At 38.3% G+C, this 24,020-nt stretch overlaps 1 protein-coding gene across 12 annotated transcripts in view; it reads right to left on the bottom strand.

Annotated features, from left to right (window-relative positions):
- Positions 1-2,230: 2,230 nt before the first annotated feature.
- The window catches only part of PCNX1 (pecanex 1), a 172,284-nt gene continuing 150,494 nt past the window's right edge, over positions 2,231-24,020 (bottom strand). For 9 of the 12 annotated variants that reach the window (XM_036311548.1, XM_036311557.1, XM_036311531.1 and 6 more), the window contains 9 exons: positions 22,818-23,048; positions 19,642-19,742; positions 18,773-18,923; positions 14,329-14,559; positions 13,181-13,455; positions 11,593-11,798; positions 8,848-9,293; positions 7,844-7,984; positions 2,231-7,644 (listed from right to left, as the gene is read on the bottom strand). In XM_036311548.1, the coding sequence (XP_036167441.1) occupies positions 7,504-7,644; positions 7,844-7,984; positions 8,848-9,293; positions 11,593-11,798; positions 13,181-13,455; positions 14,329-14,559; positions 18,773-18,923; positions 19,642-19,742; positions 22,818-23,048 (1,923 nt within the window). In that variant the 3' untranslated portion in view covers positions 2,231-7,503. Of the gene's footprint in view, positions 7,645-7,843; positions 7,985-8,847; positions 9,320-11,592; positions 11,799-13,180; positions 13,456-14,328; positions 14,560-18,772; positions 18,924-19,641; positions 19,743-22,817; positions 23,049-24,020 lie in introns of those variants that run through there. The other 3 variants (XM_036311566.1, XM_036311602.1, XM_036311608.1) reach the window with 3 other exon arrangements.

Raw genomic sequence — 24,020 nt, 5'->3', positions numbered from 1 at the left:
TTCAGGTGCACAATTCTATAAACATCATGTTAATTGTATTGTGTTCACCACCAAGTCTTCTTCCATCACCACTTTTATATCTTTATCTTCTTCTACCTCCTGCATCCCTCCCTTCCTCTAGCAGTCACCATACTGCTATTAGTTTTGTGGAGTTTTTTTTGCTTAATATCTAACTTTTTCACCCAACCCTCTCTCCTCTAACAGCTGTCAGTCTGTTCTCTATTATGTGTCTACTTCTACTTTACTAAATTCCACAGAAGTGAAATCATATGGTATTTGTCTTACTTTGACAGGCTTATTACACTTAGCACAATACTCTCCGGTCCACCCATGCTGTCACCAAAGGTAAGATGCCCTTCTTTTTTACAATCGAGTAGCATTCCATTGTGTAAATCTCTTTCATCCACCCATCTACTGATGGGCACTTGGGCTGTTGCTACATCTTGGCTATTGTAAAGAATGCTGCAGTGAACATAGGGGCACATATATTATTTTGAATCAGTGTTTTGCGTTTCTTAAGATATATTCCCAGAAGTGGAATTGCTGGGTCATAAGGCAGTTCCATTTTTAATTTTTTGAGGAAACTCCATACTGTTTTCCACAGTGGCTGCACCTGTCTGCATGCCCAATGGTGCACGAGGGTTCCCTTTTCTCCATATCCTCACCAGCACAGGTTAATTTATTGATTAGAGCCATTCTGACAGGTGTGAGGTGCTATCTCATTGTGGCTTTAATTTCCCATTTCTCTGATGACTAGAAACCTTGAGCATCTTTCATGTCTGTTGGCCATAAGTATGTTCTCGTGAGAGAAGTGTCTATTTAGGTCCTTTGCCCATTTTTTAAATTGGATTTTCTTGGTGTTGAGTTTTGTAAGTTCTTTATAAATTTTGGATATTAAGTCTTATTAGTTGGTTCTGAAAAAATATCAGGTTTCTAAAATAAACCTTTGGTTCTGACAAAATCAAGTTTAAGTAGTAACCTACAACCCCAAAAGCCAGTCATAGTTGGATAAGCGATCTGCCTCCCTCTGGAACCTCTCTCCGCACCTGAATTCTACCTCTAAGGCCGCCTTACTCCATCTAAAACACACTTTATGCAACTGTAACTACAAAATAATGCTGATGGAAATTCCATTATGAAACAATACACCTTAAACTTGACTTGATCTTCCATGCTGTCTAGAAGAGCAGGGCTGAGTGAGGGTCTTGCATCTTCAGGCCAGCGTTCCATTCCCGTCAGGCTTGCAGCGAGGCCATGAACAGACGAGCCGGGCTGCCGTGATGGTTATGCCGTACCATCTACGGGTGACACAGAAGCTGTCCTGTTTCAGGGCTTGCCATTTCTTTGGCCTTCTCACCCGTGACCCCGGTTACCTATAGGTTTCCTTTCCGACTTGCTCCCCAGAGGGTGACATACAGGTTGACAAACAGGTATCAACTAGAGACACGTTGGAACTTGTGGGATGGGACAGTCTCTGGTTCCCAGAGGAAAAGATATTACCACAGTGAAGCTACTTTTTGACACCTGTCTTCTGGCCCCATGTTTTCAAAGAAAAGGTCTACAGTCACACAAAATGAATCATAAGCATGGGGACTGAATGGTTTTCAGTAATTAAACCACTTTTATTTCTCTAAATACCCCTCCCAGCTCAAAAAGAAAAAAAGAAAAAAAAAAAAAAAAGAAAAGAAAAAACAGATACAGTTCACTTAGCTTTTACCTGGAACACATTTCAGTGCTTAGGCTATCAATGGAGATGGTGTTCCATTTAGAACAAACTAAAAGGTTAAACTTGGTGCTGGAAAACGACCCTGCACTGGCTATCTGTGTGCTGTTACCGCAGCGACACCACCCAGTGAGCCACATCTGATGTAGGAGAGTCAAGTAACTGCTGAAAAGAAAACATGGGAAAACCCATGGTGTTGTGACTGAAGAGGAAATACTGATTTTTAAATAATAATGTGACTGCATTTTAAACAGATCCTGCAGGCATGCAGAACATTGCTGAGATCCGTGTATCTTTCATTGGCTTACGGGTTTTAGCTAAAGAGTCTGGCCTATCTTTGATACATTTTGAATTATGTACATTTCTATTGTAAGATGAATTACCTGTTTATAGGCCAAATGTTTCAAATGATTCAGAACCAAGCACATTTTTAAAATGTATTATGCAGAATTTAATATGGTACATGCTAATTTTTCTTAATTTGACAAAAATGGACAAAAGACAAAATGGAAAAAGAAATTTATTTCCTGTGTTTTATCCACTGTCGATACTGTATTTTTGATGCAATATATTTGCAAAGAAAGAAAAATACAATCTCAGCTTTTATTTTCCATTTTAAACAACTGCAATATTTACAAACTGTTTAGAATACCAACACTCTCACACACTCACACACACACACTCACACACACCCGTGAGTACATTTCTCATCTCGGGTTTATGCTGGATGCTGGTAGAGGCAGTGAACCCTTCCGGAGCCCGCCATCAGACAGAGAGGCACTGCCTTCCTCACGTCTGCCTTCCCCGAGTCACTCCCAGTAGCCTCTTCCTCTCCCTCAGCAGAGCGCACTACCAGGCTCGTATAGGGTTAAGGTAATCAGTTTTTACAATTATCTTTATTTAAACTACAAGCTTTTAAAAAGCATAAGCAGACATGACTCTGCCCCCATTTCTATACTTTTGGTTGTAGAATCAAGCTTCATAATTTAGAAAATCTCATGGAACCACAATGCACAAAACCCCAGTCATTCTCTACTGCTCCTCTGTCTTGAGTTCCAGGTTATCACCCCATCTGTGCTAGTAACACCCTATTCACCCCAACCACAACTTTAGATGACCTTTGTTCCTTAGCTTGGCTCCACTGAATCATAAACTGTCAGGTGCAGAGCTGAGGCCTAAGAAAGAAAGTATAATCCTATGTAATAGGCCAAGTCTTAGGACAGAGCTGTCACGAACCCTTCGATGACTAGCAGCTCTGGTTCCCCAAAGAGCGTTACACGCTGCTTCTGTAAATCGGCAGATAATGGAGGTCAGCTCATACACAGACTTACCTACTCTAATCCCAGAAAGAGTATGTGGCTGATAAGCAATTAAAAGAAATTCTTATCATACATAAGTCTTTACAGATTATTTTGATGAGGAGACTCAAAGCAGAAACCATACTTCCGTTTTTAAGCAAAATTAATACTCCATTCACATACTTGCCAGAACTATTTGTATAATAAATTCCTTTTCAACCACAACTCTTACCTAAATATCTAACAAGTTAAAAATGAGGCCTAGATGTATGTATATCAGCTATATTTTTTTTTAAAAGAGAAACAAAGAGAAGCTGGTTTTTTAATACTTAAAAAATAACCCTCTCTACATATCCAATGTAATATTAAAATGTAGGGTGCACAAATACACAGTGATGGCTAATTTTCCTTTCTCCAGATCAACAGAACTCACTTTCTACCTGACTGGAACAGAAAGCCCCCAGTCCAGTCGCAGGCTCCAAACACCATCTCTGCCTTCACTGACATTCATTATTCTCCCCACACTTCTTGGAATTGAAGGCAAAGCCTCTAGATAAAAACTGATGTTGTATACCTCATGTGTGCCCTGGCAAAGTGATTTTATATTATCACATTACACTACAAAAAAAAAACAACAGAAACTAAGAATGAATAGTGAGGACTTAAAAATAATGGGAGGCGCCTCTGTCCCTACTCATGAAAAAGTAATGAAAATCAACACAAAGCAGGTAACAACTGGGCTGCAGTTTATCGCTCAGCAGCCCGCAAATAGAAGCTCGAAGAATTCTCACTCATATCACTGTTACCTTCTTCTCAAGCCACACATTTAGGAGCAAGGTTTTTGAAAGTTAACTAAAAGAAAGAGATAATTTTAGACTCTGGGCAAATCATAAAGACCCTGTTCTCGATGAACGATTCAATGCAGCCATCAACCAAATGAAGACTTTCTCAAAGAGGCAGAGGAGCTGCTCAGAATTTATTAAGGATAAGTAAGCTACCCTTGCTTAGATCTGAGGCTGTTCTTTGTATTTTGATACAAAATGTAAAAATAAACCAACCCAGAAAGAGAGTTCACATCTTCTTAATGAGATGTAGTTTCCTACATAAAAACTTGTATTTTCATGGCCTGACACTTAGTACAGAGAAATTTTCCTTATCTCATAACAGAAACACTGTCTGACTACTTCTGTTTCAAAGATTATCTCAGATATACTTGAAATACCTTTAAAAATACTTCAAACTTAATGGAAGTTAACCTCCCAGTAATGGAAACTCAAAGAAAGCAGAACATTGATGAAGGTTGTTCACTAATTTCCTGAAAGGTAGCTAATCTCCTTTTACCATAAAAATATATAGTCTTACCACCTACTCTCCCAAGCCCCTTAAGTATCAACATATTAATCTAGGCTCTTTAAAAAAAATTAGTTCTTTAGAAATAAGTGAACATTTAAAGTCTTATCAAGTATTGAAAATGGAGTAAAAAGAGGGCTCACACCAATTTATAAGCTTAAAGATTAACTAAAAGCTTAATTTTGAGCTATAAAATTATTTTTACCTCTGAGTGAGAGGAAACCAGAAGAGAAGCTAATATTATATATAGTCCAGGATTCTCTTTCAAAGGGGGAAAAAAAAATCAAACAACAACAAAAGGCATTAATGAAACTCTATTTAAAGGAAATAAATAAAATACTAGTGTTTTAATTTCATATTTTTACTTTCAATTTATGGAACTCTGAAAGTTTTGCAACTGTGAAGTAAAGACACTAATTATCTCTGCTGGTCTCACACATTAATAAAAACGTGAAGCAGGGAATCGAAACGGCTCACTATTCTGAGGGGTGGGGGTAGAATAAGACATGCATGATCAATTTAACGGAAGTATGTATATTCCTATTTAATAATTTAGGTCAAATCATTGTTAAGGAAGAAATATTTCTTCAATCATCACCTTTTCCCCTAATGGTTATTAGAAAAGTACTATAATTTGTAAAAGACTACCCATTTTAGGCTTAAAAAATAAGAACAGGGTTCCTGATTCATAAAACTTCACTAAAGGGCTATCTGATAACAAAATTCAACTTGTTTTGAGGAAAATATCCACTAGTTGCTACCCCAAATCAAGACGCAATGAATGTGTCCCATATAAAATTTAGTCTGGCGTCTGAAATCTGACTTTTAGGAGTGTGTTTGACAATTGGGGGTAGGAGGTAGGGGCTAGGAATAAAAGTAATTCTAGCCATTCTGACTAAATCATCTGAAATTCAGATTTTTTGTGTGTGTATGTAGGAAAGTGAATTATTTTCCATTTAATACTAAATATTAGTATTTAGTAGCATTTAATACTTATCTTCTCACTGAGGTAACGACCATAGAAAGATCACATTTATTTCAGAAAGGGGACAGGCAAAGGGGAGCAAAATTCCTGTGAGAAGATTTTAAATAAATATACATAGATAAGCATATATATTTTCAGAAAAAAAAAAAAAAAAAAAAAGAGCCTGAACTTTAATGGCATACTACAGAACTGCCAAAAAAAAAAAAAAAAGGCAAATACAGAATACAGTGACAGTATCAGGGAAACACATTTTGATTGGTCAATTTAGAAAGGGTACCTTTGTGCAAAGGGTTAGAAAATCATTGACAAATGTTTTTAAACAGTAAATTTTACAAAGTGTGAAGTCTGGAAATGTTAACACAAGGCACATTGGGTCCTGAATAACCACAAGAATGTTAAATTAGAAAAAGGAAAAAGAAATAGATTTTAAGTGGAAATGCAGTAAGAAGCATTTATTTATTTCCTTCCTTAGTTTTCATTCCTTCTACTGAAGTGTTATGCTACACTGTAAGATCTATATTACAATTAGTAGGAAAAACAGCTTCTCTCCTTTCACCTCATAAAAAAGAGACTTTAAACCCACAATGTCCAATACAGTAGCCACTAGGCACAGTGTCTAGTGAGTACTTGAAATGGGCTAGCGCCACAGGCTAAACTGTAATACTTTGGGTATAGTAGATTACATAGAACGCTTGATGAAGGCTACTTTCACCTCCTCTGACTGTCCATTCAGGCAGCAGAAAGACGGCTGCTCTAAACACTCAGAAGAAACATGGTCTTCCTTTTCACTTAACAAGGGAAAATTTTCAGAAGGATTTAAAAAATGCCAACAGTTGACAAATCTAAATTGCAGTTCCCACCCAGCCCAATTGTAAATCATATAAATTTCCCTGAATACATGCATTTAAAAAAATAAAATTTATGTTATGAGACAACATATGAATTAAGTCAATTTACAGTTATAAATATTTCAAATCACAGCTAAACACTATAAATTATAGGAAATAAAATTCAAGTAATAGAAAAAGGAGAGCAAAATTAAAGAAGTTATTAAAGAGGGATATAACAATAAGGACTGCACCGTTTGGATAATTTTGTTTGAAAAAACTTTACTTGATTAACTGAACTGCATGTAAATAACTTCAAGAGCTAAGAACTCTTAAAATAAAAGGCAATCAATCCTCTCTTTAAATTCCTGGATACTCATCTTTTCCTTTGAAAAGCACAAGTGCTTTCTTCCCAGGACTGGCCCCGAGAGTGTGCGGCTGGAGAGCAGCAGGGAGCTGGGGCCCACCGCTGGAGCTCACCCACGATGCGGACTCGGGAGCTGGCAGAGTGTGAGCAGGACTGGCTCCGGGAAATGTCAATCATGATGCAATTCTCTCTTGAGATTTAGTATTCATTTGAAAGACAGCCTCCAATGTACTTGCATCAAGCACAGACTATTAACAGAAAAATGGGCAGCATAGTTCCTGATACATATGTTTATAAGGGAGGGGAAGGGGTTAATCCCAAAGTCAATTTAAATAATGGTATTTTATTTTTATATATAAATAAATGTTCTGAAAAATCTCAGACTTTAGTGCATTGTTGTAAAAAATTAGTGCAGTTTTTCTTCATTAAAGTTTTTAGCGCTCAAGGAATAAGATAAATATGTCTGTTCAGAGTCTCTCACTGTACAATAAGCCTTTATACTGCTCTATGTCCAACTGAAGGTTTCTACACGGATCTGTTTTTAAAAATCAAAGTAAATGGATTTCATGTTCTATGACAAACATGGCAATTATTTTTGGCAAAGAAATGAGAAAATGTAAGATTGGCGAAGTTTAGAAATTAAGTTTGTTGATTTAAAGCATAGGCAATGAATATGAAAAAACTCTTAAAGGATGTATTTTAACAGAACTTGATCCTTCATGCAAAATGTTTTCTCAGCAGCTAACTTAAAAAAATATTTCAGCTTTATTTGGGATGAAGACAGTGACCGGAGTCAAGGCGAAGGCAAAGGAGAGGCGCTTAGCCAAGCCCACTCTGTGTTGAAGTCTCTCCTTTTGGGATGGAAAGATCCCTGTAGGCGTCCTCTGCTCTCGCCTCTCTTTCTCCAACGTCTCGGAATTGACAGGGGCAAGAAACAGTTACAAAACACTGGCTCACACTTCAGCCCCAAGTTCAAGCACCCCGGTTTCCACCACAGTCACGTACTTATCATCGATCTGGACCAGAAGTACTGTCTTGTCGATGTGGGACCTAGTACCTGGGTCTCTGCTGCAAGGCACCCATCGGTGAATCACCTAGTGGTTCAGAATGAAACAAGGCGTTAGTGGCTGGACCCTGAACATGCTCACGAGCTCTTGCCTTCACTTAAGACTAGAGGTAGCAATTCTATGAGATAATTAAACATAAGGACGTAAGTCAACTAAAAACATGCATACAAATCAGCCAGGCTACAAAAAAATCAGAGCAGGCAGCCAGCTTCGTAAGAAAACTTACATGGCCTTCCATACCCTCCTGAGGACTCCAGTCTTTCCAGCTGTTTCTCCCAGCTTTTAACCGAATACCCTCATCAGGCCACTGCAGCTCTTTCCTTTTTGACAGGTTGATCCCATCCAGAATTTGACTGGGATCCACAATCTATATTGTGAATAAATATAGATCATTTCCAATTAATTTTTCTCTTGAAGATGAAAAATTATATAATTCCAAACGAAATTTCACAGGACTCTTTGTGTCTCAAGTTCTCTACTGCCTATCGTATATAATAAAAGCCTAGTATGCTAAGTGTCCGGCCAAAGGGTTGGCTGTTCAACTATTCAAAGCGTAATATGCTAATGATATGCTAAGGCTGCTCAAACCGCTCCCTCTGACATGCACTGACCACCAGGGGCAGACAGTTGTCTGGTCAACCAGTCGCTATGATGTACACTGATCACTAGGGGGCAAACGCTCCCACTAGTAGGTTAGCTTGTTGCTGGGGTTCGGCTGATCGGGACTGAGCGAGACAGGCCAGACATGCCCTAGAGCCCTCCCACGGTCCCTCCCCAGCTGGCCAACCTCCTGCATCCCTCCCCAGCCCCAATTGTGCACCGGTGGGGTCCCTCAGGCTGGCCTGCGCTCTCTTGCAATCTGGGACCCCTCGGGGGATGTCGGAGAGCCAGTTTCGGCCCAATCCCGCAGGTCAGGCCCAGGGACCCCACTGGTGCATGAATTTGTGCACTGGACCTCTAGTAATGAAATAAAAAACAATCTAAAGAGCCACCTCCCAAATTCCTTTCAGTCTACTGTTAGACCTTCTGCAATGGCCACACAACCGCAGCTGGGAGGGAACACATCACCACTGAAGAACTGCTTGCTTTTAGTTACACACTGCCAGAAATGTTCTAGTCTTCAGACTAAGTAATATAAGATTGTTTTCACCACAGTCCTTCACTCAACAAACAGGAAATAAAAACAAATGCATAAGAGAAACAGTGCACGAAGAACCTGGGCTTACTCACTTGGACTCTGTAAATCACCTCCCCCTTTTTGGCGTGTGCATTATTGGCAGGACTTAAGGTGTTGCCTGGCGGTGCATCAGGAGCACTACTGCTCTGACCCCCGTCTGTCCCAAGAAAGCCCACGAGAGTGTGATGCTTGCAGGCCGGGATGCTTTGGCTGGAGCTGCTGGAAGAAGGCAGACCATGGTGCACACAGGCCATGCCGCTCTGACCGGAGGGTTCCATCTGGTTCACCATGGAGAGGCGGGACTGGATGGAGGACGGTAAGTTTCGAAGCGATATCTGACTGGTAGAGGAACGCCGACAAGGCACAAATCCTGTGGTGGACATCCGGAGGGACGAATGCCGGCTGCTATAGCAGTAGGAAGACTGGCTGGCTACGGAGGCCCATGCTGGGGACTGTCTGACCAGGCCTGACTGCACAGAGTGAGTGCTGTGGCTAGTGCCTAGGGGAGAAACAATAGCACTCATTCTAAGTGGAATGAGTCAAACAGTTCTTATTTTGTTTTTGTTTTTGTAGATTCTAAGGCTTTGTCCCTTAAGCAATTACTTGAATTTAACATTTATTCCTAAAAATTCAAAATTGTTAAAAATAAATATCTGAGATCTGTTTTCTTGTATGGTTTTTATAACATTAATTTGCTGAAGCATTTTAAAATTCAAATTTTGAGGCAAAAGAAAGACGACCAAATAATTTATAGTAAATATCAGGATTTAAGGGTTGGAATAAATCCTATAAGTTTCACAGATACATTTTAGTACAGCTGTTGCCAACCGGTGGTCCATGGACCACTGGTGGTCCGTGAGGTCTGAAAGGTTGGCAACCACTGTTTTAGAATAACAAGAATTCTTCTTTAATCAGAAATGAGCTATCTCATGGAAATATTAGTAAGGATCTATTACGTGGCAAGCTCTAGAACTATTTCTCAAAGTATTGTATTAACACCCTCACAATCTATTCCAATGACAAGCTGCACTGCCTATTAATAACACTATTATCTTCACAGATATTAAGGGATTACTTATAACTATGAATTATCAGTGATACTTAATAGTTTTTTTCTGTGTTCTGTTTCAAATGAATTAATATGATTCTTCAGATCTGTCCTTTTCCTGGCTCACAGTGATGTGAAGATTATTAGAAAAAATTATAGCACAGCAGTGTGGCTCAATGGTTGAGCATCAACCTATGAACCAAAAGGTCACGGTTCGATCCCCACTCAGGGCACATGCCTGGGTTGCGGGCTTGATCCCCAGTGTGGGGCATGCTGGAGGGAGCTGATTGATGATTCTCTCTCATCACTGATGTATGTTTTTCTCTCTCTCTCTCTCCTTTCCTCTCTCTGAAATCAAAAGCATATTAAAAAATAATTATTAATAATGATATTGAAAAAACAGCAATAGGCACTTTTTATCTGAAAATTAAAAGGTAACCAATGTAAGAGAAAGGTACATTTAAAGAAGCACATTGACGGTTTTCAGTGTTTGCTCAGAAGGTAAAGAGCAACCTATGAAATGTTGATTATACACCTATTCAGAATCGTAACAATTCCAGTGCCACTGGATTTTTTTAAGTTGAGGTAAATGTCTTGACTTCATCTGTTCCACGTGCAGCCACAGGGAAAAAGGATGGTGCTGGGTCCACCGACCACCATATGGAAACATGAAATCTGATTCCTGCTGCATATGAGGTGGGCTATAGATCACACGTAAAAGTTAAGTTAATAAAAAACAACAACACCTCATGGAATGAGAAAAATGAAATATCTGGAACTATTTCTCAAAGTATAGTATTAATACCCTCACAATTTATTCCAATGACAAGCTACACTGCCTGTAGAAAATTTATAATTTTTCTTAAATAGGATACAAAAAGCACAAAGTATAAAAGAAAAGATCAGTAAACTGCTCTACACTAACATTAAGAACATCTCATCAAAAGTTAGCAGCCACTCTTCACAAGGAGGGAACGGAAAGCCACGAGACAATGGAAGACATTTGTAGCTGGAAAAGTGGCAAAGAGCTCAAATCAGAGCATACAAATATACATGAGAAAAAGATAAGCAAACAGAAAAATGGGCAATTCACTTAAAAGGGCACTTCAGAAAGAGGAACAGCTGATAATCTCATTTAAAAGCTTCCAATCTCAGGAATCAGAGCAATGAAATTTAAAGGAAGAAATTAAAGACCACCCTCTCTCCTGTCCCTCTGAGCACGCTGGGAGCAGAGGTGAGGCCTGGTAACACTCAAAGCTGGTGGAAAGTTTACCAGATGGGCATTCCTATGCATGACTGGTAGAATACACAATTGGTTAAAAAGAACTTTATGGAAAGATTTTCAGCATGATATATCGTGAGTCTTAAATATTCTCATAAACTTTGACTTAGTGGTTCCATTTTCAAAGTTTCCAGCCTACAAAAATAGTATGTGATTATGAAGATTTATACAAAGATCATTACAACATTCAGAAGAAACCAAATCATTGTCCAATAGGAGAGAAGTTGAATTATGTTAATTAAATATTATTAGCCTTTAAAAAGGATGCTTTCAAAGAAATATTTCAAATAATATATACTTATATACATAAAATGATTATTATAAATAGGATAATGTCCAACTGTGAATCAAATAAAATGTTCTATTTATATATTTCCAAGTAGATAATATGTCATCCTCTTTATCCATGTATACTGAGCCCCACAACTAAGAGGGTAACATTGTTCACATAATTTTGTTGTACGTTACCGAGTGTTGGAGGGTAAGCCGTGACAGGTGGATGGAGTCCTGCTCCAGATCCCCGGCCTGTGTTTCCGATGCTTCCTTGGGACACGGTGCTGTGGGGGTCATTGGCAATTGGTGCATTGTTGCTAATGCAAGAAGTTCCCCCTCCAGTATCGGAATCTTCAATATTGCCACCACTGTTACATCCAGCCCCACAACCTTTCCTCAACCTAGGAACAAACACCAGAGTAGGAAGCATTATCCCAAGACCACTTCTAGGCAGGTACTTTATTCTTTTTTAGCTATTCTGAATGCTTAAGGCTACTAATGGTCACCTTTGAAAGTCTTTATGGTGTAATCAATATTAGGAACAAAAAGTCTGTTATGTTTTCATATTCTCTTGTATTCACTGCATTATACTTCCCAACTGGCTCACTGTGCTACACGCTATCATCTTTTTGCACTACAGGCAGAACTGCACAGAATAGCTGTGACATTAAGATCACAGCTGGAAACAGAATTCTTGCCAGCGTCTACTCAGTGCCTCTGAAGTCTGCAACACCTGAAACCTAATGTATTCAAATGAAACCTAACTTACGCTGCAGTACACCTGAGGGAGCTGCTGTAATGATTCCTCCTTCTTTCATTTGTCTATTTTTTATGTATAACATGGACCAACTGTCCTGGTTTGCCCACAACTGTTTTGGTTTAAGCACTGAAAATCCTGCATTTATGAAAAAGTTATCATAAATAACTGGGAAACCCCACAGTCCCAGGCAAACAACACATATTTTTTGGGGAAAAAAAAAACATTTTCTTTGACACTACCCTGGCTTGTGTTCTTCCTTCTGTGTAGACAGGGACTGATGTTAAAATGGTGAAACCTTACTTACTCTTTAATGTTGGGTATTTCTAGAAGAATTTAAAAACACCTACTTGAGAGTTTATTGCTCTAATCCCAGATCCTGTTTTTCTTAAGTTCTGATTTAAGGATCTGAACAACTCTTAAGAAATTAAAAATAATATCATGTGATTTTTTTCTTCACTTGTCATCACATTATGACGTTCCTACACCATACACCACAATTTACTAGACAAAATGCAGAGAAAAACATCGCATGCATTCTTGAAGACAGACTACAGATTTGAGCTTGGAGTGATGACTGGGTTGGGAAAATAGTATCTCTGCACTGTACAACCAGGAATTTCCACATGAACTGTGCTCCCCCTACTGCTGGAACGGAATGCAATAGATAGAAGAAAGCAATCAATTTGCACAAGTTCCTCATGCCTTTCTGTAATTTGTCCTGTTTGTTGACCCACACATTCTAATAGCAGCAATATGCTGCAAACAGGTCAAAAACATTGAACAAAGGAAACTATTCAAAATTGTACTAAATGCTAAAGCAGTGGTTTATCACCAGAGCTGCACGTTAGATTTACCTAATAAGAGCCTGAAGATATATATGCTCAGACTCTGCTTCCTGAAGTTCAGATATAACAGATTTATATTGTGCTGTGGCACCTGCATTTTCCCTACAAACTTTCCAGGTGACACTAATGCACATTGTCCAGCTCGAAGGTCAGGACACACCACCACCCAGTGGCTCACCTGTGCCAGGTGGACACTATGAAGTTTCTGATGTTTCCCAAACTGATAGGTCCCCCAAGAATTCCTTTAAGCTGTTCGTGGCTGTCAGAGTAAGAAGTTGTCAGGGGTGAGACAAAGATCGGGTAGCCAATAGGTTGATCACAAGATGAGTTTATCATGTTTCTCAGAGCCTGCTTTGCATTTTGGATGCTACCTCTCTCGGGGTTACGGTTCCGTAGAAATACAAGCTCCTGCTGTTGCCCCGCCCAAAGACCTCGGACACATTCCTTATTCACCTGAAAACCAGATCACATGGGAATTAGGTCATGGGGCCAAGAATGAAATTCATACAAACAGAAGCGCAGAAATGGGAGGGATACAAAAGACATGATGACCAACTGTGAAAGGCAGGAAATAGGTCACGTCTGCACAGGCGTTAACCGTTTTCCACTGTCATGCACAGGCTGGTACACAGTAAGCACAGAGGACTTCTGCTCTGTCTTATAAAAATACCAAGTAAACTGTAGCCCATTTCATTTTCCAAATCAGTGAAGCACTGAATTTTGTAAATGAGATATTTTTTATAGAAATCAGAGGTAACAACATTTTTAGTTTAAAGGATGTTTGTGACTTTGGGGCTTGATTAAATGAAGCAGTGAAAAAAATAACCTTAATAAATTATCAAAATAAAATTTCAGAGATTAAGCCTCTTTAAGTCCTAAGACGTTTAACAAAACCCCGCCCCCCCCCCCCCCCCCACACACACACAAACCCCCAACAACAACAAGCAAAGCCTAAGGAAATGTTAAAATGAACCATTGACTGGCCAGTACAAGCTACAGAACTATTTTGCAACCTAGGAATCCCATCATATTAGCAATATGGAAGTGATGTTTAAGAGATTCTGCCCAAATAGCAAATGAAATAGATTTAAAAACTACCAAAACAGAAATAAGCAAAAATGTTAAGGCTTTATAGCGCTTGAGAAAATGTCAGAGGACAGACTAAATTATTGACAAAATAAATAAAATTAAGTGCTTATAAACAATAAATGCTAATGAAATATGGTCATTTTCTTCTCCAAGAGTTTCAACTACTTTTTAAAAGTTTGGATAACGTTATCTAAGTTGCAATTTTTTCAGATGCAAATTAATGCCTCAAAAACTTACTTTAATGACCCTGAAGCTCAGGTAGCGTCTGTTGAGCATGATGACTTTATACTCATTGGTGCCATCATCCATGACATGCCGCAGGGCAAGCAAGGAGGGGGAGTTGGCGAGGACGGCACTCCGCCACGCAGGGTCACCTTCGTGGGCTATTACGAGGTTTTTCTCATGAGATACAATGGCTTCATAGAGCACTGTGGGGTCATCGTACTCATCTGAAGAAGTGAAATGATCCTATACACAGGAATAAAATGTTTTTCTTTTTTTAGGAAAAGAAGAGAATGACTTCTAGGATGATATAAAAACTTCTATCATTACTAAATCAATTACTAAATAAAAATTTCATATTAGCACACATTAATATTAATAGACATAAAATATATGAAAAATACTCTAAAAATTTAAGTCCTGGTATTACCAGGTAAACCTAGGAAGCAGCTAAACCTCTTTGAGCCTCAGTTTTGATATTCGTGAGTGCCAGCATTATCTGCAAACCAACTTGGCAAGGTTGTTGTAAGAGTGAGATGAAATAGTGTACTGGAGGACTTTTTACATTATGAAGCATTATTCACATGCACAGTGAATGCTTTTATTATTCCATGTAGGCTAGCCCTCAGACTTGGATGTGCATTCTTGGGGATACTGCCTTCTTGCTCCCTGTCACCTTCCCTTCAAACAGCACACACTTGAGTTAAAATTTATCAACTTCTCAATTACAAATGTGAAGGCAGCCGATGTAATATTTGCATTTCCTTAATAACACACCATTTCAGACATTCAGATTTGTGTTATAGTTAGTTAATTTATAGGTTTCTGAATGGGAGATACATTTCATATACTCCTTTGTTTCCTCCTTGCTACCTGCAATGGAATCTTGCACATGGTAATATTAAATGCCTATTTATCAAATGAATGAATAGTTATTAGGTGAAGAGGTTGTTCAGGGAAGACTCCACTATTTCCTCCAGGACTAGGAGCCTTCATCTGTTGTAAAGCTCACAACTCTGAGCCATATCTCAATGAGTGAGAGGCAGGATACCATGGGTTTTAGAATCATCCTAGAGACGTGGCTCTATGTGAAAAGTGCCTGGTTAATAAGAAACACATTTTAGAGATTTTTTAATGTAGTTTTAGTTAGCTAACAGATGATCCTTTAACAGAAAAAAAAAAAAAAATATATATATATATACATATATATATATATAAAGACATGAAAAAATCAACTTGAATAAGGAAAACAAAGAAAATATATAAAAATTGGAAAATATTTGTTTAGCTAAAATTTAGAGGATAGGGTTGCATTGAGGAATTTACAAAAGGAGTAGTATTGCAGTAATGAGCTATATTTTTAGTTCTCTGGGAACAAAATTGTTTTTTAAAGTCGAGTCTGAGGTATGATTTACATACAATGAATGCCCCCACTCTAAAGGTAGTTAGCTGCCCTTTGACAAATATGCACACCCATGTAAACACTGCTAAGCCTAGCTAAGTCTAGATGTAGAACATTTCCATCACCCCAAAAGGTTCCTTCCTGACTTTTGGCATTCAATCTCTATATCCCAAGCAACCACTGATGTGCTTTCTGAATCTACAGATTCATTTCGCCTGCTTTAAATTTTATATAAAGGAAACCATACAATATGGACTCTTCATATGTCTGACTTCTCTTGCTCTGCATAATGTGTGAGATTCATTCATGTTGTGGTGTCTCACAATAGTTTATTTTTTTGTAGTGTTAAGTAAACTTATTCTATCATGTGGCTATCCCATAATTTGTATGTTCATCCACTGACCGACATTTGAGTTGTTTCCAGTTCTGAGCTATTATGAGTAAAGCTGCTATGCACATTTGATACATGTGGGCATCTACTTTTATTTTCTTGGGTAAATATCTAGGAGTAAAATTGCTGGGTCATATGGCAAGTATGCACTAATCCTTTCTTTTAATATATAAACCTATTGTCCACTTTTGTGGATTTTTGTGAGTATATAACATATGAACTTTGGGGATGACCAGTATTGATTTATGCATATATCTTTTCCTGCCCAAGAGTCCCTCATGGACAATGCAATGCGTGACTAAAAGTGCTGGTCAATAAATGGGCATTATTTGTTACTTTATAGGTCGATCTCTATCTTCCTCAAAGGCATACAGAATTACAAAACTCATCCAGGTTGCACCTGCGTTCTCTATGGCCTCCCCAGCCCTCATGGCTCCCGGCTGATTCCCCTGCCTCACCCTCTCTGTCTGTCACTGCTGTTGTCAGTCAAGCTAATGGTGAGAGGGTGCTGTTCCCAAGTGTGGGCCTGATCATAACGCAGAGAAGCTCTGTTACAGGCAACAGTGCCTCAGCCAGAGTGACATGGAGGGTACAGACTCCGAAGCAACAGGCAAGAGCACTCTGGCACGAGACTAGAGGCAGTGACGCAGGTATCAGAGGCTCTGGACCCTGTGCCTTGGCGTCTTCTCTGTCAGCGAGACGACACCGTCATAATGTTTAGGATGAACTGAGACGCCTGTCAGGAGCTGTGAGATAACTATGCTGTGTAAAGAGATGATTCTTACATGGAGATATTTAATTGGTACCTTTTGAGAAACCTGATTTGAAAAACATTTTAGGGAGCATTTGAAATCTTACTTCCCAGCACTGTAGTCAGTTTGGCTCAAATAAAATTTTATACAGTAAAAATTTCTTACAGGCTTAGGCAATTCATAGGACATCACAAGACAAAAGGAGAAATACCAGAAAAAAACAAAATAAATAAAAATTTTAAGTTATAGTTATTACCTTTATCTTTTACATACATTTAATTTTGTCTCAAACGCTAAAGCTAGTCTGAAGATAACTTTATTTGATCCCAAATATATATATTTCCCCATCATTCTCACAATAGAATTCGATTTTTCAGAGATTTCTCAAATAATATATCCCTTATTAGAAATGCTCCTAAATTAACATGGGACATGAACTTCATTCCAGTACTTTAGACCCACAGTAAAATCACTTGAAGAGTTATTCACCTTTTATTTGGGGGGGGGGGGGATTCAATCAGCTATGAGCACAGCAGATGCATTTTAATGAGTCTTATCATGTGGTCTCTATCATCAGATCTGAGTACTACTGTCAAGTGGAATGAACAAAGCAGCAAGTGCCAGTACAGCAAGTCCTCGAATGGCGTGGTTTCATTATAATGTTGAGGATCCCGGCCAGGGCCGCTGTCTGTAGAGTGTGCACATCCTCCCCACGTCGGCATGGTTTTCTCCAGGTACTCCAGTTTCCTCCCACTTCCTAAAGCTGTGCATGTGAGGTGAACTGGCGTGTCTCCATTGTCCCCATCTAAGTGGGCATGGGTGTGGCTGTGTGTGGGTGCTGTAATTTAATGTCCAGGGTGGGTGCCTGCCTTACCCCTGAGCTTCTGGGAGAGGCTCCAGCCACCCGCAAGCCTGAAATGGAATAATCAGGCTGGGAAATAACTACCTTACTTGTTTTTATTCATCTTTCTTAAATACTAGAGGCCCGATGCATGAAATTCGTGCAAGAGTAGGCCTTCCTTGCCCCAGCTGCCGGCACCGGCTTCCCTCCGGCACCAGGGACCCAGGCTTCCCTTGCAGCCCCGGCTTTGTCCAGAAGGTCGCCTAGAAGGATATCCGGAAGGATGTCAGGTCTAATTAGCATATTATGCTTTTATTATTATAGATATGTAATAGTTCACATTTACTTCAATGTTTAATACTAGAAGTGTTTTGAATCTTTACTTAGATGTTTGGTGATGTTTTGGTGACCAGAAATATGCTATAGGAACTGTTTATAACAATTAGCCTGTGGGAAAACTGGTTTCGTCATGTCATTTCACTTAATGTTGCAGTTTCCAAGAATCTATTGACAACATTAAGTGAGGCCTTACTGTACTTAATTTCAAAATATATTCTCAAAGTGATCCAGGACAATATGCACTGTGAGGCCTCATTTTAATTTTTTTACCCTCCTAGGATTAAACTAGGGCTAAATCTTTCCTAACCATCTATTATTCTATATAGCTAAGTGAAACTCACAGTTCAGTAACAACAGCATTGAGGAGACTTCTGAGATGTTGCTGCACTGCACTGAGAGTCACCTAACCATCACACGGAAGAGGTGTGCATCATAACCACATGACGTCAAAGCAAGTATCACAGGGCCAAAGGCTTATTTCCAGTTTGTCATTCACTGCTTGTACTTGTCCTAAAGCTCATGCCCAGATCAGTCAGCCTCTAACATTAATATTCAAATTTACTGGTAGAAACATAGGTTTGGGATTCTAAGATAGAGCATCTGGCCATGAATCATGTTTTTCTTTGTTTCAAATTAGAATATTTCTCCAAAGGTTCCTAAGAAACATAACTTGGAAGTCAAGTGAAGAAGCACAATTAACTAGTAGCAATGGATTAGGAATTTTCTCTTCTTACCTGATGAAGTTTAATGGACATACGGATTCCAGGGACTACTACTTTTCTTAGTAATTCCATGTCAGCGAAGATCCATTCGTCTCGAATTGAAGAAATACGGAAATCTCCCTTAAACAGGGCATGCAATCCATAGAGGAATGACTCTAAATTACTGTTAAGATTGGAGATAAAACATTTACATGTTTTGACAATTGTCTTCCGTTACATTGATTCTTACATCTGGTTGTGCATCACAATCATGAGAGAGTGTTTTAAAAATAGAGATTTCAAGAACTAATGTCAGCACCCCTAAAGCAGAATTATGAGGAATAGGGCCTTTTGACCTGGGACTGCGGTTTATGAACCACTACAATAGAGTCCATGAAACTAAACAACAGGCAAAGAGTATATAAGTTAAAAGATAGTAAGGAAGGGCTAATGGAAAAGATGAAAATTTAAAATATATGGCACTTCTTAATTCTAATTCATTTGGATGCATATGTCAAGAAATACAGTTTATATTTAGAGTTCCAAAATCTAATGTACAACTATATTCGAAGTATAAATGCTCTGGCAGAAACTGCAGTGAAGGATAAAAAAATTTTAAAAAAAGGTAAATTGTTAGAAAAAGAGATGTTATGGGGTGATTATTTTCTAAATGTCTCAAATCTATTAAATTCTCACTATCAATAGTTGCCTACATATATGTCAATTTTAAAAGCCAGTTCTGTTAACCACTTAGAACTCAACTATATTCAGCAAAAAGATCTATATAACATCTGAAGAGACTTTTGCAATAAATTAGCATAGTACGCTTCCATGAAAGACGATTCCAGACTTAGATCATACAGTTTCCCACAATCCCTTCCGAAAAACATAAATGCCATTACCTGGACATATGGTGGGATGCAGTCCCCAGAGCTCTTCGTCCCAGAACACAGAGTCCATAACAAAGAGTCACCAGGGAGGAATCTTTGTCCACATCCAGTGGCTTAAAAAAACAAACAACAACAAAAAAGAAACAAAAGACAGAGTGAAGGAGGCCTAAAGGTACAAATTTCTAGTTGCAAAATAAGTAAGTCATGGGGATTTAATGTAGTGACTGTACGTAGCAATACCATATTGCACATTTGGAAATTGTTAAGAGAGATGTTAAAAGTTCTCATCACAAGGAAAAAAATTTATAACTGTGTGGTCATTGAAGTTAACTAGATTTATGATGGTGACCATTTTGCAATATATACAAATACAAAATCATTATGATGTACTCCTGAATGTCAATTATACCTCAAAAGAAAGAAAAACAAAGAATGTTAATAATCAAAAGGGTATATATGTATTTATCAAATCAGAATATATCTATTTAATGAATCAGAGAGATTAAGAAACTCAACTAGTCTCTACCTCCTCAGATAAGTTTTAATGAAAAGAAACAACAAAACACTATATGAGGAGGGTCTTTGGAATCTTTAAATAAAATCTAATACTTTATAATACCAGGATGTAAAAAAAAAAGAACCAGGTATAAAGTACTTAGATGGTTAGCTAAGATCCTAATACTCTATAGAAGAACTCTGTTGCCATACAGTTACAAAACTTCTTTTCCTCGTGGTAAGAACTCTAAGATCTACTCTAACAACTCAGGAGGGTACTGCCTCGGTAATGGGAGAAAAATCAGCTCCAGACCACTGGCTGGTCCCTCCTCAGAAAGCTTAAAAGCAAGCTCAGAAAAGATCCAACTGTCCCCAAAGAATTTAATTGTCACAGAGTTAAGGTCAAGAATATTTATAGGACTACAAAAATATTCAGCACCCATCAAGGTAAAATTCATAAAGTCCAATAAAAAATTGTCAGGCATGTGAAGTAGCAGAAAAATATGACCCATAAAAGAATAACCAATTAATCACTCACTCAATCAAAATTGTCCCAAAATCGACACAAGATGTCAGAATCAGTTAATAAGGACACTGAAAATGTTATTACAACTGTTCAAAAAGATAGCAGAATGACATCATGCTAAGTAGAAACACGAAAGATTTATACAAAAGACGAGTTAAACCTCAAGAGATACCAAAAATGCAATGTTTGAGATTAAAAAAAAATGCTGCACAAGATTAATGGCATATTAAACAATGCAGAAGAAAAAATAAGTGATTTTAAAATATAGCAATAGAAACTTTGCAAAATTCAACAAAGAGATAAAAGAGACTGAAAAAGGCATCAGTGAGCTGTAGGACGCCAGGCAGCCTAATATGAATATAATTGGAGTTTCCAAAAAAGGGAAGAGGAGGACAGAAAAAAAATGTTTGAAAAAATAATGGCTGAAATATTTCCAAACCGGATGAAAACTATGTACTTAAGACTAAAGCAGGTACTACATCTAAAGACAGTGAGTGTGTACACCCAGACCACAGTAAAGACGCCAGTTGTCCAGGTGGCTCACTATGCTCTGAGATACGGAGTAATCCTGTACCTAGGTGGTTCAACTACACCAGACTTTGCTTGGAAAGCAATAGTGGTGGTAGGGATTAGCTTGTGGAACCACAGGCCTGGCTTGGTGTTGTGATTGTGTTACATGGAGTCTAACTAGGGGAGCATCACAGCCATGAGGGCCATGAGACCTAGAAGGAAAGTTGCAGTTGATGAAGTCTATCACTCACCTTATTTTTAGGATAAGACAAGTTATCCTGAAGTGTGATTAGGAACCAAATGAATTACAATCAACCAAGGTGAAACAAATTTTGGATCCTCAGCCTAGACCCGTGGTCAGCAAACTGCGGCTCGCGAGCTACATGCGGCTCTTTGGCCCCTTGAGTGTGGCTCTTCCTGAGCCTTAGGAGTACCCTAATTACGTTAATAACAATGTACCTACCTATATAGTTTAAGTTTAAAAAATTTGGCTCTCAAAAGAAATTTCAATCGTTGTACTGTTGATATTTGGCTCTGTTGACTAGATCATTGGTCTAGGCCAAGCACGTCAAACTCAAAGGCTAACACGGGCCAAATAAACAAGGTTTAAGTTTATGTGGGCCACAAAAAAAGCAAAAGCTTCAATTTTCATAGAAACGTAGGTTTATTTCAATAGAGACATGCTGAATACAAAGGGCTGAAATAAATGAGTAATTGTTAACATAAAATAATAGAACATTTTAATAAAAATTAATTTTTTCTTGAACATTAACTTACCAGACACTGAATAACTGCATAAATTAATAAGCATAACACAAATAAATCTATTTTTCTTGTTCTGCTAAAGCGAAATATTTCCTGTTGCGCACATCAAACAAGTCAGTACAAGACTAATGACGTGGCAATCAGCTGCTAAAATATGCGCTGCTAGTATTAGTGGGGAGAAATGGTGTGCCTGCGTGTAAGGCACGTAAGGGAAATGAATGCAACACGATTATAGTAATCAGTCATTAGTGAACGTTTTAGTTTGTTATTAATAATTATGTATAATAGGATATTGTAAAAATTAAGTTATGAAATTTTTATTAAAATGTTTCTTACATACCATTATATTGGCTGGGCTGCAAAAATATTCGCATGCGGCCCGCGAGTTTGACATGCTTGGTCTAGGTGAACAGTCGTATTGCCCACATTTCAAGTGTTTAACCATAGCCAGATGTGGTGGTTTAGTAACTACCACACTGGATCAGCATAGAACATTTCCATCATCACAGAAAATGCTGTTAGACTGCACTGGTTTAGACTTTGAATTTGGTTTGCATTTGGGACAAAGATATTAAATTATTCTGGTGTGTGTGAGTGTGTGTGTGTGTGTGAGGTGCTACAAAATGTAGAATTTAAGAAGGAGCTGCCTATGACCTGTAACCTAATTTTGTGTATATGTATATGCACACGCAGGATGGAGGCCACGCTAATTAGAGGGTGAGATTATGACCCTGCGGGTGAAAGAATGAGGCAGAGTTGGTTAGTTTGGCCCAACCATACTGAACCAGACAGGTCAGAAATAGGAAGGCCTGGAAAAATTGACCTCATAATGAAAAGAGAGTCTTCCCATCTTTAGGAAAACGGTTCAGAGTTATAAATGAAATAACTCTACCTTTGCCCTTCGGGAAGAGCAATACTCGATCCAGTTGAGGTAAATCACACAGAAACTCTCCCTGGATATGCCCGCCAGTCGATGGTCATAGTCTTCATCAATGTTGGGATTAAATGTCGGGTCCACATCCACATAATTTCGATCCGCGTACAGACGTAGTCCCTCCTGCATTGTCTCATTAGCTAGCCACTCTTCTAGCTTAGAAGAGGTTGTAACATAATAGATGATTCCCTAATGAGGAAAAGATAAAAGCAAAAATTTGAGCTAAATCACATTTGAATTAATTTCAACCTTCAGTAAATAAATTCCAACTGTTTATATTGACAATACAACTGAAAAATGTATTATTCTGGCTCAATATTATAAATATACATCTTAAGAATGCTATAATAGTATGTACCTCAGGTCTTCCTGGATGAAAAAAACATTTAATTTAATACTTTTAAAATTACAACCCACAAATTCAGCAAGGCAACTTCAAAAATAATTCTCGTTTACTGATTTTGGGGCTTTTGAATTTAGAATGTTTTAAGAGAGGTGAAAAGCCTTTATTGTGGTGCATTGCTTTTGAAAATTTTCTCATAGAAAACTATTAAGTCATCCTGTTATCCTAGCTGAAGTTATAGAAATATATTTAACTAGAGGCCCGATGCATGAAATTCGTGCAAGGGGCTCGACCCTCGCAGCCCTGGTTTCGTCCGGAAGGTCACCTGGAAGGTCGTTCGGCTGTCCGGTCTAATTAGCATATTACGCTTTTATTATTACAGATGATAAAGCAATAAAAATATACCTAAGAGACAGAAAATGCCACACACACATGTAAAATTTGTAAAATCAATCTATTTTCCTGAGGTTGTGTTTAACAAACCATTAAATAGAAGACTCAAGGTTCATCCCAGTCAGCACAAGTAAGGTGGTATATATAGTTAACAACACAAAATATGAAAAATTCAGATAAGGGTCATTAAAATTTAGCACATATTTTCCTCCTGAAAATATTGGCTTTGCCTGCAAGCTCCCAAATCATAACCATGATGTACTTCTGCAAAATCTTCAGCAAAAACAAAAAAATAACAACAACAAAAACCCCTGTGTAGTATAGAACTAACCCTGCCCAAAGAGTTTTGGGCTTTGCACTTGGGTCCTGGGAAGTAGGCTCTAAAAGAGTTTTTGTTCACCTGGAGTCTTAGAGCTTTGACCTCT

The sequence above is a fragment of the Myotis myotis genome, unplaced genomic scaffold, assembly GCF_014108235.1.
Source record: "Myotis myotis isolate mMyoMyo1 unplaced genomic scaffold, mMyoMyo1.p scaffold_m19_p_1, whole genome shotgun sequence".
NCBI classification, from domain to species: domain Eukaryota; kingdom Metazoa; phylum Chordata; class Mammalia; order Chiroptera; family Vespertilionidae; genus Myotis; species Myotis myotis.
This window is presented reverse-complemented; position numbering and strand designations above follow the sequence as displayed.